The sequence below is a fragment of the Ovis canadensis genome, chromosome 6 (genome assembly GCF_042477335.2).
Source record: "Ovis canadensis isolate MfBH-ARS-UI-01 breed Bighorn chromosome 6, ARS-UI_OviCan_v2, whole genome shotgun sequence".
In the NCBI taxonomy this organism is placed as follows: domain Eukaryota; kingdom Metazoa; phylum Chordata; class Mammalia; order Artiodactyla; family Bovidae; genus Ovis; species Ovis canadensis.
Window position 1 is genome coordinate 88,163,758 of NC_091250.1, and position 19,455 is coordinate 88,183,212.

The 19,455-nt window shown below is 42.3% G+C and overlaps 1 protein-coding gene across 2 annotated transcripts in view; it reads left to right on the forward strand.

Annotated features, from left to right (window-relative positions):
- The window catches only part of CRACD (capping protein inhibiting regulator of actin dynamics), a 289,119-nt gene extending 271,482 nt beyond the window's left edge, over positions 1–17,637 (forward strand). For both annotated transcript variants that reach the window (XM_069594149.1, XM_069594150.1), the window contains 3 exons: positions 9,747–9,937; positions 10,636–10,798; positions 14,711–17,637. In XM_069594149.1, the coding sequence (XP_069450250.1) occupies positions 9,747–9,937; positions 10,636–10,798; positions 14,711–14,871 (515 nt within the window). In that variant the 3' untranslated portion in view covers positions 14,872–17,637. The remainder of the gene's footprint in view (positions 1–9,746; positions 9,938–10,635; positions 10,799–14,710) is intronic.
- The last annotated feature ends 1,818 nt before the right edge of the window (positions 17,638–19,455 follow it).

The window sequence follows — 19,455 nt, forward strand, 5'->3', positions numbered from 1 at the left end:
TTTTTAGTTTGGACTCTAGCTTTTGTGTTGTTCCCTTTTGTGGTATCATCAGCGCTCCTCTCACAGCTGACCCACTCTCTGATTCTCTTATCTTCTCCCAGAGAAACAACGTCCTGTTTTCTGCTGCTCTCTCTTAGAGAGATTCTTCTAACTTTTACCAAAACCTGTTGCTGCCCCTGTTTTCTTTCTCAGTGTTGAGATTCTGGGCTGACAGTCTCTGCTAATTGACTTTTTCTTTATTTGGTAGAAAAGTGTGAGAGCAAGGACCGCATGGTGGTCTCTACCTGAGACCGTTGGGGTTTTAACACTACAACTCCAGGCCTGGGCTGACCAAATTCTTTAGCTGGACACCTATCTGGATAAAAGTATTAAGCCTGGACCTCCAACTTACTTGTTAATTGTATGTATATAGTACCATCATTAGCTAAAACCGATGGAGCACCACAGGTACTGAGGCTGAGATTCACTGAAACAACAATGGATGTAAGTCCACATTGCAAATCATGGTGCAGATTTTTATTTTATTGGGCCAACTTCTTGTCAGATCTGATTTCTTCGTGGAGTATCAGGCAAAGAACGTGACAGCTTTGCTGTGTTCTTATGCTTGCATTATTGGTAGTATGTTTAATCTGTTTGTTTGCTGGAATTTCATTATACCATCTGTCCATTTCATAAGAGATCATTTGGTTCAAAGAAGGTATGTCCTAAACTCACTGAACTGCAGATCTTCAGTACAAGTGAGCAGAGCAAGTGAGGACACGAGTACAGGGCCTCTCCCTGCATCACATCACAGGGCTTCCAGCTTCCCCTGAAGCTGTCTTTATTTTCTATTCTTTTCAAAATTGAAGTGTAGTTGGTATACAATATTGTGCCAGTTTAAGGTGTATAGCCTAGTGATTCATTTTCTGTGTATTTTGTTTGCAGATTATATTCCATTATAGGTTATTACAGGATATTGGGTATAAATTCCTGTGCTGTACAGTAGATACTTGTTGCTTCCATATTTTCTGTACAGAAGTTTGTATCTGTTAGTCCTTCTAATTTATCCCTCCTGCCTCCCTCTCCCCCTTGGTAACCATAAATTTGTCTTCTGTGCCTGTGACTGTGGTTCTTTTTTGTATAGTCATTTGTGTTCTTATTTTTTTTAGGTTATGCATATCATGTAGTATTTGTCTTTCTCTGACTTTTTTCACTAAGCATAATATTCTGTTGGTCCATTCATGTTACTGCAAAAGGCAACATTTCATTTGTTCTTATGACTGAGTCATATTCCACTGTGGCTCCTCTTCCATAAGACAAACAGAAACCAATAGGGACGTATGGTCTTTACACTGCTGATAAACATGCCAGGAAACCAAGATGTGGTGTGTGTATGTATATGTATGTATGTGTGTACATATGTGTGCTAAGTCACTTCAGTTGTGTCCAACTCCTTGCAACCCTATGGACCGTAGCCCGCCAGGCTTCTCTGTCCAAGGGGTTCTCCAGGCAAGGATACTGGAGTGGGTTGCCATGCCCTCCTCCTCTATCCCAACACAGGGATAGAACCAGCATGTCTCACATCTTCTGATTGGCAGGTGTGTTCTTTACCACTAGCGCCACCTAGGAAGCCTGTGTATACGTGTGTGTGTGTGTGTGTGTGTGTGTGTGTGTGTGTGTACTGTGTGAGCCCATATATAAACATACAATATATACACACTCCACATCTTCCTAAGTCAGTTATCTGTTGACAGGCACTTAGGTTGCTCCCACATCTGGACTATTATAAATAATGCTTCTATGAACATTGAGGTGCCTGTATCTTTTTAAATTAGTTTTCATTTTTTCCACATATATACCCTGGAGTGGAATTGTTGGATCATGTGGTCATTCTATTTTTAGTTTTTTAAAGAATCTCCATAAGTTCAGTTCAGTTCAGTCGCTCACCCGTGTCCGACTCTTTGCAACCCCGTGAATCGCAGCACGCCAGGCCTCCCTGTCCATCACCAACTCCCGGAGTTCACTCAGACTCGCGTCCATCGAGTCAGTGATGCCATCCAGCCATCTCATCCTCTGTCGTCCCCTTCTTCTCCTGCCCCCAATCCCTCCCAGCATCAGAGTCTTTTCCAATGAGTCAACTCTTCGCATGAGGTGGCCAAAGTACTGCAGTTTCAGCTTTAGCATCATTCCTTCCAAAGAAAGCCCAGGGTTGATCTCCTTCAGAATGGACTGGTTGGATCTCCTTACAGTCCAAGGGACTCTCAAGAGTCTTCTCCAACACCACAGCTCAAAAGCATCAATTCTTCGGCGCTCAGCCTTCTTCATAGTCCAACTCTCACATCCATACATGACTACTGCAAAAACCATAGCCTTGACTAGAGGGACCTTAGTCAGCAAAGTAATGTCTCTGCTTTTGAATATGCTATCTAGGTTGGTCATAACTTTCCTTCCAAGGAGTAAGTGTCTTTTAATTTCATGGCTGCAATCACCATCTGCAGTGATTTGGGAGCCCAAAAAATAAAGTCTGACACTGTTTCCACTGTTTCTCCATCTATTTCCCATGAAGTGATGGGACCGGATGCCATGATCTTTGTTTTCTGAATGTTGAGCTTTAAGCCAACTTTTTCACTCTCCTCTTTTACTTTCATCAAGAGGCTTTTTAGTTCCTCTTCACTTTCTGCCATAAGGGTAATATCAAGGGAACATTTCATGCAAAGATGGGCTCGATAAAGGACAGAAATGGTATAGACCTAACAGAAGCAGAAGATATTAAGAGATGGCAAGAATACACAGAAGAACTGTACAAAAAGGATCTTCACGACCCGGATAATCATGATGGTGTGATCACTCATCTAGAACCAGACATCTTGGAATGTGAAGTCAAGTGGGCCTTAGAAAGCATCACTACGAACAAAACAAAGAACCTCCATAGTGGTTCTTTATAAAGTTCTCCACAGTGATTACACCGATTTACATTTCCACCAACAGTGTAGGAGAGTTCCTCTTTTTCCATATCATCTCTGATATTATCTATAAACTTTTTGATGACAACCATTCTGACCTGTGTGAGGTGGTGTCTCATTGTGGTTTTGATTTGCATTTCACTACTAATTAGCAATGTTGAACCTCTTTTCACGTGCCTGTTAGTGACTTGTGTATCTTCTTTGGGAAAATATCTATGTAGGTCCATTTTTTTTTAAATAAAATTGGTTTATTGAGATAGTGGATACAGATAGATACATAGAGATAGATGTAAACATAAAACAGATTTAGATTCAATGTAATCTCAATAAAATTTACATATATAAATATAATTTGAAAAGCTGGTTCTTTTTCTTTTTTCTTTTTTTTTTTAGTTTTTTATTTTTTAAATTTTAAAATCTTTAATTCTTACATGCGTTCCCAAACATGAACCCCCCTCCCACCTCCCTCCCCATAACATCTCTCTGGGTCATCCCCATGCACCAGTGTAGGTCCATTTTTTAAAAAAATTTATTTGTGGCCATGCTGGGTCTTTGCTGCTGCATGTGGCCTTTCTCTAGTTGTGGTGAGCAGGGTCTGCTTTTCATTGCTGCTGGCAGGCTTCTCACTGCGGTGGCTTCTTTTGTTGCGGAACATAGGCTGTAGGTGTGTGGGCTTCAGTAGTTTCGGCTCGGGGGCTCTAGAGCTTGGACTGGGTACTTGTGGTGCATGGACTTAGTTGCTCCACAGCACGAGGATTTTCCTGGACCAGGAATCAAACCCATGTCCTTTGCATTGGCAGGTGGATTCTCAACCACTGGACCATCAAGGAAGTTCTTCGGTCCATTTTTTAATTGGGTTGCCCTTTTTTTCCCCCTATTTTTTTGGCCATGCTGCATGTCATGCAGAATCTTAGTTCCCTGACGAGGGATCAAACCCGTGCCCCCTGTAATGAAAGCATTAGTCCTTTGACATTTAACATAAAGTAATTATTGATAAGTATGTACTTATTACCATTTTAATCTTTGTTTTCCAGTAATTTTTATAGTTCTTTGTTCATTTCTTTTTGTTTTTCCTTTCATGGTTTGATGCTTTTCTTTTGTAACATGCTTCAGTTTTTATTTTTGGTTTTTGTGAATCTATTATATGTTTTTGATTTGTGGTTTTGATGGAGTTCATGTATGTTGACCCATGACTATATCTGCTTGCTTTAAACTGATAGTCATTCAAATACATTTTAAAAGATGTAGTTTTATACTCTCCTCCCTCACGTTTTGTGATTTTGCTGTCCTATTTTACATCTTCATGCTTATCCTTTTACTATTTATTATAGTTATAATTGCTTTTACACTTTCTTGTTTGTTTTTTGATCTAAGTACTGGATTATTTGGGGGGCATCCCTGATGCCTCAGTGTTAAAGAATCCACTTGCAATGAAGGAAATACAAGAGACTCGGGTTTGATCTCTGGGTCGGAAAATCCCTGGGGTTGGAAATGGCAACCTGCTCCAGTATTCTTGCCTGGGAAATCCCATGGACAGAGGAGCCTGGTGGGCTCCAAAGGGTCACAAAGAGTCGGATGCAACTGAGCACACACACTGAAGTATTTAGGTGATCTTCAGTTCTTATTATAGGTTTGCCTTTCCTATCATGATTTTCCCTTTCCTAGAAATTCTTCTTTTCTATTTAGAGAAGAAACTTCAGTATTTCTGTTAGAGTAAATTTATTATTGCTGAATTCTTTTTAGTTTTTGCTTGTTTGAGAAATTCTCTCTCCTTCTATTCTAAATGATCATTTTATTGGGTAGAGTATTCTCAGTTTCAGGTTTTGACCTTTCAAGACTTTAAATGTATCACTCCACTCCCTTCTGGTGTCCAAAGTTTCTGCAGAGAAATCAGCTGACGACCTTACTGGAATTCCCTTGTAAATAACTGTTTTTCTCTTGTTGCCTTTAGAATTCTCTCTTTAACTTTTGCCATTTTAATTATAATATGTCTTGTTGTGGTTCTGTTTGGATTCATTTTGTTTGGGACCCCCCCCCAAGCTTCTTGTACCTGGATTCCTGTTTCCTTCTTTAGCTTTGGGAAGTTTTCAGCCACCGTTTTTTCAAATACATTTTCAATCTTCTTTCTCTTTTCTCCGTCTTAGAACCCCTATTATACACAGGCTTGCAAGTTTTATATATACCATAGACCTTGTATGTTGCTTTCATTTTCTTTTTGTTTTTTCTGTCTTATGTTTGATTGGATGGTGTTCATTATTCTGTCTTCCAGGTTGCTTATTCTTTGTCTTTTAGCTGGCTATTCATTGCTCTTAGATTGCTTTTTTTTTTTTTTTTAATCTTGGCAGTTGAGTTATCTATTTTTGATTGGTTCATCTTTACACTTTCTAGTTCCTTGTTACAATGACCTGAATTTCTATTAGTAATCTTTCTTAATTCAGTTAGCATTTTTACTGTCACTGTTTTGAACTGGGGTTGGGTAGACTGGTGAGCTCTGTTTCATTATTTCAGGGAATTTCTCTTGCTTTTTAAATTGGGAGTAGTTCCTCCGCCTTTTCATTTTATTTTATGAATTTAGGAGAAACATTATCTGTTGTGGTCTTGGAGTATTTTTACATGGGTGCATCGCTGTATGGATTATGTGTGCCCAGTGTCTTTGGTATGAGGGCTGGGTTGATACGGATGCCAGCCATGTTTTCCCTCAAGTTGTGCTGGCCATTATCACCTTGAGGAGGGGGTGTGTAGGGGGATCTAAAGCCTATGCGGGGTGTGAGATGGGACTTCCCCTCTGCCCTGTGGCTGTTGCTACACTTTCAGCAGGGTGCTCTTATCCCCAGTTGTTAGAGTAGCCTTGTGGGTCAGGCTTGATCAGGCTCTGTTCTCCTTGAGTGCATGCTCTGCTCCAAAGGAGGGGATTGCCAAAACAAGTGAAGCCTGTGCATTCACAGAGGACCTACACACCTATGTAGGTGCGCTGCTCATACTCAGCCCAGGGTTCTGTCCCTTCCTCATTGTGTTCATCCTAGATCTAGTGTGTGGCTGTGGAGTGGAGAGACTGTGGCTGCAGGAATTGAGATGTCCACACTGCCACCAGAAATCTGGCTGCCTCTGTGGCATTTTTCTTCCAGGGTAGTCTGCTCCAGAACAGCACTGAACTGCAGTGAGAAGTGGGTGGGGCTTTCTTGCTTGGCCAGGAGACAAAACTGGGGCAGGCTTCTGGGGGGCCACCCAACGACATGCTGACAATGGCCACCACCCCATCCAGATCACATCCAAGGGCCCCCAGTCTGTCTCTGAGTAGCTAGACTAAGTCTCTTCCCAGGGGACAGTTGGCCCAGGTCACACGCCGCTGTGGTGTAGAGTAAGGCTGAGGAGTTCACCCAGCTCATACTGGAGAGTGCAGCAGGCTGGCAGCCACCAGTGCAGAGCTCTCTCCACCTTGATTGTTGACAAGCCAGTACATGCACCATCTTCATGAGTAGGTCTCTGCTTCTCCAGCCCTCTGTCCCAGAGGTTCTCCCAGCAGCCAAGGGGACTTGTCTCCTCCACAAAAGATACTAGGACTGGGGTGCCCAGTCTGTGGCTCAATCTGTTAGCTCCCCAGGGTGAGGGTCCCTGAATAGGGATCAAACCCATGCCCTCTGCAGTGGAAGTGCAGAGCCCTAACCACTGGATCACCAGAGAATTCCCAAGAACACTTACTTCTGTAGAGCAGTTCAGTTCAGTTAGTTGCTCAGTTGTGTCCGACTCTTTGCGACCCCATGAATTGCAGCATGCCAGGCCTCCCTGTCCATCACCAACTCCCAGAGTTCACTCAAACTCAACGTCCATCGAGTCAGTGATGCCATCCAGCCATCTCATCCTGTTGTCCCCTTCTCCTCCTGCCCCCAGTCTCTCCCAGGGCATCAGAGTCTTTTCCAGTGAGTCAACTCTTCACATGAGGTGGCCAAAGTACTAGACTTTCAGCTTTAGCATCATTCCTTCCAAAGAACACCCAGGGCTGATCTCCTTTAGAATGGACTGGTTGGATCTCCTTGCAGTCCAAGGGACTCTCAAGAGTCATCTCCAACACCACAGTTCAAAAGCATCAATTCTTCGGTGCTTAGCTTTCTTCACAGTCCAACTCTCACATCCATACATGACTACTGGAAAAACCATAGCCTTGACTAGATGGACCTTAGTTGGCAAAGTAATGTCTCTGCTTTTGAATATACTATCTAGGCTGGTCATAACTTTCCTTCCAAGGAGTAAGCGTCTTTTAATTTCATGGCTGCAATCACCATCTGCAGTGATTTTGGAGCCCCCGAAACTAAAGTCTGCCACTGTTTCTACTGTTTCCCCATCTATTTCCTGTGAAGTGATGGGACCAGATGCCATGATCTTCGTTTTCTGAATGTTGAGCTTTCAGCCAACTTTTCCACTCTCTTCTTTCACTTTCATCAAGAGGCATTTTAGTTCCTCTTCACTTTGTGCCATAAGGGTGGCGTCATCTGCATATCTGAGGTTATTGATATTTCTCCCGGCTTCTTATGCTTCTTCCAGCCCAGCATTTCTCATGATGTTCTCTGCATATAAGTTAAATAAGCAGAGTTGACAATATACAGCCTTGACAAACTCCTTTTCCTATTTGGAACCAGTCTGTGGTTCCATGTCCAGTTCTAACTGTTGCTTCCTGGCCTGCATACAGATTTCTCAAGAGGCAGGTCAGGTGGTCTGGTATTCCCATCTCTTTCAGAATTCTCCAGTTCCACACAGTTAAAGGCTTTGGCATAGTCAGTAAAGCAGAAATAGATGTTTTTCTGGAACTCTCTTGCTTTTTCCATGATCCAGCAGATGTTGGCAATTTGATCTCTGGTTCCTCTGCCTTTTCTAAAACCCAGCTTGAACATCTGGAAGTTCACGGTTCATGTATTGCAGAAGCCTGGCTTAGAGAATTTTAAGCATTACTTTACTAGTGTGTGAGATGAGTGTTACTATATGCCAAACACTGTTCTAAAGGTTTTCACACCCAAGACCCCTTTTAATCTTCACATCAGCCTGATGAGGCCTGTGCCATTATTGACTCTAGTTTATGGATTAGAAAATGAAAGCTTGGAGAGGTTAAGTAGCTTTTCTGGGGTCACATAAAGTCAAACTCAGGTCTGCTCAATTCCAGAGCCCAGTTACTCAACCTCTGATCCTCTCCACCTGGGAAGCTTGTTGCCCCAACTTGCACAGGCAAGACAGTCCACCATGGTAAGAGCGCAGACTGGAAGTCAGAAGTCCTCGGCTCAGGCTTCAGCTGTGCACTAAATGACCATGGTCACTGCCCTTGACGGCTTTGGACTCAAGTACTCACATCTATCAAATGAGGGCAATGGGCCAAAACCACCGTTTCTCACTGTCTTCCTCCAAGTCCTGGTGCCCTTAGCAGCCCCACTAAGGAGAGCAGTGCCCCCTTTTCCTCTTTTATACGTTTGGTCCACTTGTTTCGTCAGGGGACAGTGTGGGGTTGGGGCAGGGGGAGGAGGAAGTTCCATTGAAAAAATAAATTTTAAAAAGCAATAAAAAAAAGAACAATCAAATAACTACCTGGGTCCTCTGTAGGCCAGATGTTTTTTGACAGTGGAGACGATTTTTTCTTCCATTTTGAGGAAAGAGAAATGCTCCTGTTTTTTTCCTTTGAAGATGCTACTTTCCCACCCAGAGTAGTCACTCGGGCATTGGCACATTGTGTGTCAGAAGGGGATAGCTGACTGTTTCTTGGGCTGATTAATATGTCACAGTTTTAGGGGATGAGGGACTGAGATGAATGAGCAGTTAGTTTCAGGGCAAACCTGCTTTTTGTCTTGACTGATTCTGTTGCGGGGTGGTGGGGTGTGGGTCCCACATAGCCAAGCTGGTGTCAGTTCAACTCAGTTCTGATTCTCTACTGGAGACATCATTAGAGTCCACAGGTTATGAGCTCAGTCCTACCAGACTGCCCCCAAACTGGATGCCAATTGCAAATCCGCATTGTTCAGTTAGTTTGCTAGAGGATCTCACATAACTCAGGGAAACATTTTACTTACTGGGTTATTGGCTTAAAGTTTATATGTATGCTGTGCTTAGTCATTTCTGATTCTCTGTGACCCTTTGGATGGTAGCCCACCAGGCTCCGCTGTCCATGGGATTTTTCAAGCAAGAATACTGGAGTGGGTTGCCATTTCCTTCTCCAGATGTTCCTGACCCAGGGATCAAACCTGCATCTTGTGTGTCTCCTGCATTGGTAGGCAGATTCTTCACCTGCTGAGCCATCAGGGAAGCCTGTGTGTATACACACACACATGCACGCACACATACATAAAAGTTTATATATATATATAAAGAATATAACTCAGATGGAAGAGATGAAGAGGGCAAGGTATGGAAAACGGGCATAGAGCTTCGATACTTTCTGAGCTAGTCACTCTCCAGCACCTCTGTGTGTTCTCAGCTCAGAAGCTCTCCAGACTAGTCCTTTTGGGTTTTTATAGATGCTTCATTACAAGTTGTGATCAATTAAGTCATCAGCCATTGATGACTGAACTCAGCCTCCACCCTCTTGCCCCTCCCTAGAGCTTGAGGGTGGGACTCAAAGTTCTAACCCTCTGATCAGGTGGATACTGCCAACCAGACTCCATCTTTACATGCTTCCCAGGAATCACCTCATTTAGCAGAACAAGAAAGACCTTTATGCTCTCATCAGCTAGGAAATTGCAAGGGTTTTAGGAATTCAGTGCCAGAAACAGGGACAAAGATCAAATATGTATTTCTTGTATCACAATATCAGTCTTTTTTTCCCCATAGAAAAGCCGATGCTTCAGAGCAGATACTCCTTAGATGGCTCCAAACTTGTGGAGAAGGTTGAGACCGCGCAGCCACTGTGGATAACACTGGCGCTGCAGAAACAGAAGGGGTTTCGGGAGCAGCAGGCAACTCGGGAAGAGAGGAAGCAGGCCAGGGAGGCCAAACAGGCAGAGAAGCTCTCCAGAGAACATGTAAGTAGCCTGGTCTTCAGCTTTCACTCTGAGCTTGGCTCGCTGTCTCTTTTATTTTTTGAGCACCACAAAGACTCGTGGGGTCTTAGTTCCCTAACCAGGGATTGAACCCAGGCCCTGGCAGTGAAAGTGCCAAGTCCTAACCACTGGACAGCCAGGGAACTCCCAAGCTTGGCTTTCTTTTAGTTCACAGGATTTAAAACAACAGTAACGAGAAAAGGCTGGCTGGGAATGGTGGAAAATACTTAGAGTAGAGCAGTAAATCAGTTGACTACTGTTAAGCCAAAGAGGTATTTTCAGTTAGAAATTTGATTTGGTTTCCTTATGCTCTTGGGTTAACCTGATTTGGCAGAATCCTCGCACACAACAATTATATGAAAAATACGAAAATAACTTTATTTTAAGCAGTGGGTCGAGAGGAAATTAGGAGTCTTGCTCTGTGGCTCTGATTGTATAGTTTGATGGGACTCTTCCGGGAAAGCATGTAGCATCCCCTCTTTGGGACATTTGACTGAGCTTCTCCTTGGCTGGGGGCCAGGGTTGAGCACACACTGCTTCTTGTGCAGTCTGGCTCCTCCTCTGGGAGCAGAAGATGCGGGCCAGCTGGTGGAAACCTCCAAGCAGCTTTGCCTTGCATGGTCAGTCCTTCTCTGCCTTTAGGATGGATACATGCTTTCCCTGACTTTCTGTCCTTGCAGGTCAGTGTCACCCCACAGCCTGGAAGCAGCAGCGTCAGCAGAGCTGGTTCCCTGCACAAGCCCACCACTCAGCCAGAAGAGAAGAAGCCAGAGACACCAGTGTCCAGGCTTGAGCGCAGAGAACAACTCAAAAAGGCCAACACTCTTCCTACATCAGTGACAGGTAAGAGAGAACAGGTCCATTTCTACTTATGTGTACTTAACGGTTTTTTTTCCCTTAAAGCATGTTTTATTTCCTCCAGTGTAAAAACTAGCACAGCATTTTAGGCATTTCAGAGCACAAGCTGGCTTGCCACCCTATTCATAAACTTTGACATGGATAAATATCAGAAACATACCAACTATCAGTGGGGTAATGATACACATTTAAGAGTCAGGTCTTCAGGGATTGGAGATACCTGTGATTTGTAGTATTTGTCCTTTTCTGTGGTGTAAATACTCCCAGCCATGGCTAATTTCAAACTACCAATGTGATATCAAGTGGCTTATTAAATTCCTGAGCCTTTAACAAGGTGATATGAGCCTTCTCCGCCTCCACTGCCTGTGGTCCAACAAGATGAGGTTTTTTGACTTCCTGTAGCAAGAAAGACTGCATACCCCAAGAACCATCTAAACAAAAGAAGAGACAAGATTATATTAGGATGTGGGGAAAGGGTGAATTTTAGGTAGAATTTAAATGGAGCCAGTGTTTTTTGATAGTCTCAAAGCCAAGTAGTTGACATCAAGCCTGAGCTGAAAAGCAGATTCAGGAGCCTGTTTCCTTTGATGCCACATATTTAAGACCAGTGTGAGAAAGCTGTATGAGAAATCCCCTACCTGGAGCTCTGCCCTGGCTGGAAGTGGAAACTGCTTCTCTGAATCATGGTGATCCAAGTGGCTCAGATGCTCCAGGCAAAAGTGGGCTGGCCCCTTCTTACCGATGTGATTTCAGATAGCTAACTTCTGACCCAGGTGTGACATTACAGAGCACAGTTGTTCTGCTCTAAGTCCCTGATGTTAATGAACAACAGCAGTGTTTATACAAATTCATGACATGTAAGAGATACGGGCAAGTTTTAAAAAAAAGTCTTTATCCTGTTAAAAGATAAAATGATCCAGTAATGTTTATGACTTTCCTTATTGCAAGTCACTTGGAGGATGGAGAGTTTGAAAGAGCTTCCTCTCAGGGGCTGTTCAGTCAGTCAGTTCAGTTGCTCAGTCGTGTCCGACTCTTTGCAACCCCATGAATCCCAGCACGCCAGGCCTCCCTGTCCATCACCAATTCCCAGAGTCCACTCAGACTCACGTCCATCGAGTCGGTGATGCCATCCAGCCATCTTATCCTCTGTCGTCCCCTTCTCCTCCTGCCCCCAATCCCTCCCAGCATCAGAGTCTTTTCCAATGAGTCAACTCTTCGCATGAGGTGGCCAAAGTACTGCAGTTTCAGCTTTAGCATCATTCTTTCCAAAGAAATCCCAGGGCTCATCTCCTTCAGAATGGACTGGTTGGATCTCCTTGCAGTCCAAGGGACTCTCAAGAGTCTTCTCCAGCACCACAGTTCAAAAGCATCAATTCTTCGGCACTCAGCCTTCTTCACAGTCCAACTCTCACATCCATACATGACCACAGGAAAAACCATAGCCTTGACTAGACAGACCTTAGTCGGCAAAGTAATGTCTCTTCTTTTGAATATGCTATCTAGGTTGGTCATAACTTTTCTTCCAAGGAGTAAGCGTCTTTTAATTTCATGGCTGCAGTCACCATCTGCAGTGATTTTGGAGCCCAAAAAAATAAAGTCTGACACTGTTTCCACTGTTTCCCCATCTATTTCCCATGAAGTGATGGGACTGGATGCCATGATCTTCGTTTTCTGAATGTTGAGCTTTAAGCCAACTTTTGCACTCTCCTCTTTCACTTTCATCAAGAGGCTTTTTAGTTCCTCTTCACTTTCTGCCATAAGGGTGGTGTCATCTGCATATCTGAGGTGATTGATATTTCTCCCGGCAATCTTGATTCCAGCTTATGCTTCTTCCAGTCCAGCATTTCTCATGATGTACTCTGCATGTAAGTTAAATAAGCAGGGTGACAATATACAGCCTTAACGTACTCCTTTTCCTATTTGAAATCAGTCTGTTGTTCCATGTCCTGTTCTAACTGTTGCTTCCTGGCCTGCATACAGATTTCTCAAGAGTCAGGTCAGGTGGTCTGGTATTCACATCTCTTTCAGAATTTTCCACAGTTTATTGTGATCCTCAGAGTCAAAGGCTTTGGCATAGTCTATAAAGCAGAAATAGATGTTTTTCTGGAACTCTCTTGTGGGGACTGTTAGGGTCCCTGTTTTCCCCAGTAGGCAGCCCTGTCTGTTCCTCAGAGGACACCCACCTTCTAGACACAAGATTTTTTTTTATGCCTTAAGAAATACCTGCTAACCGAGGTCTGGAAATGTAAAGAGGTCTCACGAGGAAAGCTATATTTACTATTTGGTGTGGAGGAAAAAAACTTTACATTTGAAAACCACTTTGGAAGATTTTCTCAAGGACTTCGAAGGGACTTACTTCATTTGATCTTATACCCAGGAATTAAGGATTCTAAACATCGTATTGATAAGGGTCAAGAGAGAATTCTTTCAGAATTCTCCAAAGTCAACAACGAGATCAACCTTTGCCTGCCTGATTTCTTAGAGACACCAAAGGGTAAATGCAGTTCAGAGTTGGCTCCACCTTAATAAAACAAGCCTTCTTCTGAAGTTTTGTCTTTCTATTATTTCCAGAGTTCTGCATAACTGTAAGGCCACTGCCATAGGCACTACATATGACCCGAAGATAAGATGGGAGCCCTCACCATACCAAGCCTCTGAGGTCTGATAAATAGTGATAGGAGGCAAAGGAATTTGTTAGACAAGTCTGAGTCATAAGAGCAGGCAGGATCCATAGGGTTTGGAGGGAGGAGGGACGCAGGGCATGCTTGGTGAAGGAAGTAGCTTTTAACCTTACCAGCTAACAAGTTCAAACTTCAAACTGAAAGGTTGTTGTTGAATTACAATGCCGGGATTCTTGGCCTCCGGAGGAGAAGAATTCAATCCAGGGCCAGAGATGAAGTTTGCTCGCTCAGAGCTTTTGTGTAACAAAGTTTTATTAAAGTATAAAGGAGACAGAAAGCTTCTGACATAGGCATCAGAAGGGGGCAGAAAGAGTACCCCCCTGCTAGTCTTCAGCTGGATGTTATATAGTCATCAGCAGTCTGTTAATGAAAGAAAGGAATGTCTCAAAACTTAGAATGGCACCAGGCCCCTCACCCATAAGATGTATTTTGGGATAATCTTGGCTCCAAATGGTTCATCTTGGGCCATAAAAGGATTAACTTGAATCTTGAAGAAGGGCAGAGCACCATACAAATAGTGTTATTTACATAGATTAGAGGAACAATATCGGAGTATAACATACTGGTTTATCCAGTAGGTTCTGAGCCCAAAAGGCGGAACCAACTTGAAGACAGAGTTTGGGGTACATGCATAGTACATTAGCATAGCTTAAGATAAGCATTTCCGTAAGAAAAAGGCATTGGTTAACTTCAGGTGGAACCAGGTGTCATGGCAACACAGAATTTTAAGAGAAACCAGCTTTTAAATTTGTATAGAGAAGGAAAAAAAATATCGGTAGTTTGTTTCTTCCTGCCGCTTAAGGGAGATAAAAATGTCTGACACTTGGAGGCTATTTCCTCCATTTGGAGACCCCTGGCCTTCCTGCCTGTTACCCTCTCAAAACTACTGGTTTAATCTTTTTCTTCATCAAACTGACTAGTTGCATGACTTAGAATCACAAATTTACCTATTATCACTATTATTGTGCAGGTATAGCTTCTGTGCTCAGAGAAAACTGGGTTTCTAGAAATTCTTTGAAATTAAAATTGACTGCACTGTGATCACTGTAATTCTGTATGCAGCGGTTAGGATCACGTAGGTTTCTTTCCCTAATTTCTTCTTGCCAGAGATGCTCAGTACTTCAGTGGGTTTTGCTTTCTTAATCTCATACTTGTGATAAATCAAAAAAATGTGGCTCTGACTTACATTCTTTTCTCCTTTTCCTTCAAAATCTAGTGGAGATCTCGGATTCAGCTCCCCCAGCACCACTGGTGAAAGAAGTCACAAAGAGGTTCTCCAACCCAGATGCTGCCCCCGTGTCAACAGAGCCAGCCTGGCTGGCTTTGGCCAAAAGGAAAGCCAAGGCCTGGAGCGACTGTCCGCAGATTATTAAGTAAAGAGTGACTCTTATCCATTCTTATTGCAGTCATTGGCTCTTCTCTTGCCCTTTTTATTTATTTATTTTTTATATGAGGTAAAGAAAACCAAACTAGGAAAAAGAAGCATGTTTTATAGGCTCTAAAATAATGTTTAGAAACTGAACTGGTGGTGTTCCTTGTAAAGAGTGTATTTGCACAACCCTAGGTCCTGGTGCCTTGAGCTCCTCCTAGTTTTGAAGAGAAAATTCCGTCCGAGGGACCACATGAAGTAAAATCTCTCGACTAAGACCTCACAAGAGCCTGCCATGGCCCTTCCACACCCACACACCCACACACCATTCAGAACATGCCCTTTTGCCAACCTTTGTAATATTAATGGTTTTCTTGATTCTTTACTCCAGTTTCTTTTCTCTGAACCATTTATTTACCATGTGCTTGGGGATTTCTACCCTTTTCTAAAGTCTTAGTGAAAGGACAAGGATGCCTGTTCTCCTGAATGCAGCCACTGGGAACAGCAAGTTAAAAGTCTGGTTTCCAACTCTGTGCCCGTCTCTGCTTCTCATGATTTTGCCCCGGCTGGAAACTAACACAGCGAGTCCGTTCACTCTTCTGCTGTGCTGTTGAGCTACGGGCCCTGTTAGACCAGAACTCTCCTTAGGGACATGTTAACCATTTGGCCCAGCTGGCTCCTAGGGAACATTTTTATTTAAATGTTTAAATAATAAATGATTTTTAAAAAAAAAAACAACTACAAATTCTCTGTCTCTGAGAATCCCCATTTAGTATAGTTGTTCTTAACAAGTTCAGACTCTATCCCAGACCTACTCAGAGAGCCTGTAAGGATGGGGCCAGATTGTGTATATTCTGGTAAAAACTCTTCAGTTAACTTCTGATATATCACAAAGGGTGAGAAGTGTTGGATATACTGCTTCTAGTGCTACCTACTTTTTAAAACTCGGAAGGGGAGGCTCACTTCACCCAAAGCAGCAAAAGTGAGACAAGAAAAATAATAAAACAACCTCCAAACCATCCATTTATTACGGAGTATAAGAGCCTACGACATTACATGTCTGAAAATCTCTGAAGTCGCTAGGGAAAGTTAACAGTAAGACAAGCTTTGAAGCCTTTTGTACTAAGGACTTGCTGTGGGGAATTTCTTTCTTTACCATAGCCAAGTAATTCATATTTAGAGTCAAATGTTCAATAGCACTAAAACATCTCAAGAGTTTTAAGTGGCCTTGTTATTATATACATGAGATTTTTTTTTAAGGTGTGGGGGGGGCTTGGCAATTTAAAAGCCACATATATTCACTTTTATTTCCCTAAATTTGCTTTACATGAAACACAGAGCAAACCCACACATTGCTAGTACTTAACTTACATTTCATGATGTTGACATATTCCCTTTTTCCTCAATTCTGACTTCAAAATCTAAATACAAATCCTTTGCTTAGTGCAGCAGGGGAAGGAATTACACCCATTTTTTCTCTCCTAAAAAACCACATTTTATTAGTATTTTATTAGTATCATTTTCCTTTATGTTTATGCAATGACAATGTGCTGTTATTCTATGTATCTTAAAGGATGAGTGCAAAAATATTTACCATATACAAGGCATTTTCTTTCTGGAAACAATGGCTCAGCCTTATGGTAGTACCTGGCATGTGTGGTGAAGTGGATAGTTGTACTTTTGCAAGCTGGAGTTAACATATATAGTGGACCTTCAAACTGTTAAGAATCAATGGGACGTTAATTTTTTTAATGGCTATGAGACGCAATTAATATTCCACTGCACGTTTTCCACACTGTTCATTTCTAAATCAAATATGTAGGCATTTGTTACCTTCGATGATTTCCTCACAAATATAACACTTTCTTAATAAGAATCTTTCCACTTACAGCCCTAGAATTATAGTGCTACATTAATTCTTCTGCATTGACTTTTTCTTTCATGCTGTCAGCTTTGAATAACAATCACAGTAGTGGCAGAGAACAGGTGAAGAAATCAGGTCATTGACGAAGAATGGTAGATAAGTCAAGTCTGTACTGGCTTACCACTGAGTCCATGCAAAGGAGGAGAAATACCTCAGTTAAAAATTTTCCATCAAAATCTTTAAAAGAAGAGTATACTGAGGAAAAGACAGTCATAGCACTTACTTCCAACAACTTCTAAAGGCTACATGTTTAATACTTCATGTAAAAATTACTCCAAATTTGCACTAAATACCAATGAAGTGTTATTTTTCTTTATTGTGTTGCAGTCTTTTCTGATCAACAAACTATGGGGGAAATTCTGTAAAGCATATAAGAATTCAAGACTTTTAAAAGAAATGAATAATTGCTAGTTACATACACAAGCTTTTTTTTTTTTTCTTTTTTAATTTAAACAAACATACACTTCTGGCAAGGTTATAGATGATTAACCTCTGTTCATAAGACTTAAATATACAAAACTAGAGGTTTTTTTGTTTACTTTTTTTCAAGTGCAATTGTTTCTTATACATGTTACTATTAAATTATCATTTTAGCCAGTTATTAGCAAATTGTAGTATGTATTGTCTCTTCTTGTGACGTTTAGTTTTAATTGCTTATTTTAAAGCAGAAACATTAGAATTACAAGTGTCTGGCAATATTTTTATCAACAATAAAATGAAGTAGACTTAACAATGAAAATACCTTTGTGTGATTTTAATATTATTTTGAGATTTTGGTTGTATAAAGTTTTAATGTAAAATGTCCATTATTGAAGGAAAAAGACCTTTCAATAAAAAATACCCACAAGAACTTTGGCACTGATGGAATTTCCTTTTCAAGGTGAAGTTTTTACTGATTTCAGTGACCATCTACAGAGAGCTCATATTTACATAGCTTTTGTTAAGAAAGATAAATTTCAAGGCATTTTATAGGGTACCTTATTAATTTTTCATTAGATATTTTTGGAGAAAAATAATGAGTAGGGGACAAATAAAATGGGCTTCCCTGGTGGCTCAGATGGTAAAAAAAGAATGCACCTGCAATGCCAGAGACCCAGGTTTGATCCCTGAGTTGGGAAGATCCCCTGGAGGCGGGAATGGCTACCCACTCCAGTATTCTTGCCTGGAGGATTCCATGGACAGAAGAGCCTGGTAGGCTGCAGTCCATGGGGTCGCAAAGAGTCAGACACAATTGAGCGACTAACACTTCCACTTTTTCACTTCAATGAGTAGGGAACAAATGTTTATCTGAATCCTAAATTTCAATTGGTCTGTGTCTCAGACACCAAAAATGTACTTATCTTCATCCCATACGTTCTGCATCGACTTCAGAGGTTGAAACACACACTGATATGGGAATGGCAAAACGCTAACAGGCTTGCACTTGTGTGAAAAACACCAAGTTGAACTACTTCCCGACAGCCCAAGCCTCTGAGGAGATGGCCAGTTTTGCAGCGGAGGCGGTTGCTAGTCACAGTGTATGTTCTAGGAATGAGTTTTTGCCCTTCATGATATAAAGGTGTTATACCTGTGTGACCACATGGTAATGTTTGATGTTGAAATGAGTAGACCTTTGTCTTACCTCACAGGATTCTTTGGAGGGTTAAATTAGACCAGTATATAAAGTGCCACTCACCACATTTACACAGAGAAGGCAATGGCACCCCAGTCCAGTACTCTTGCCTGGAAAATCCCATGGACAGAGGAGCCTGGTGGGTTGCAGTCCATGGGGTCCCTAGAGTCGGACACGACTGAGCGACTTCACTTTCACTTTTCACTTTCATGCACTGGAGAAGGAAATGGCAACCCACTCCAGTGTTCTTGCCTGGAGAATCCCAGGGACGGGGGGAACCTGGTGGGCTGCTGTTTATGGGGTCGCACAGAGTCGGACACGAGTAAAGCGACTTAGCAGCGGCAGCAGTGTCTCAGACAAAATGATCTTACAACCTCTTTACTCAAAGTATGGGCCATGGAACAGCAGCATGGGCACAGCTGAGAGCATGTGAGAAACACAGCTTAGGGCCCCAGACCAGACCTAGTGACTCACAGGGCCAGACGAGGGCAAATGGAGTGATGTGCGCAAGGCACTTGCCTTGGGTGCCAAAAAAGTAATCGAGAAGTGCTATTTTAATGTAATATTTTTTTTAACGATTAATGGAAATTCTATGATGAGTGAGTATCAAAATTTTAAATAAATACAGGGTCAGTATTACTCATTTTCCCTTTTGCCTTAGGTCCCAGTGTGGCTCAACCAAGCCCCTTCCTCTCAACTGGACTAGGCATTTAGCAACAGCTCCAGGTGGTGAAAACAGTAAAGGTGAAGCAGCATGGATCTAAAACCTGGCAGAAGTTATGTTGTTCTTTTGGGCTGACCATGCCCTCAATGCCCTTTCTATGTTTGGGGAAGTCTCCATCTTGTGGGTCTTGGTAGAGGGCAGCACTCACCTCCTGTTACTGCTACTGCTAAGTCACTTCAGTCGTGTCCGACTCTGTGTGACCCCATAGATGGCAGCCCACCAGGCTCCCCTGTCCCTGGGATTCTCCAAGCAAGAACACTGGAGTGGGCTGCCATTTTCTTCTCCAATGCATGAAAGTGAAAAGTGAAAGTGAAGTCGCTCAGTCATGTCCG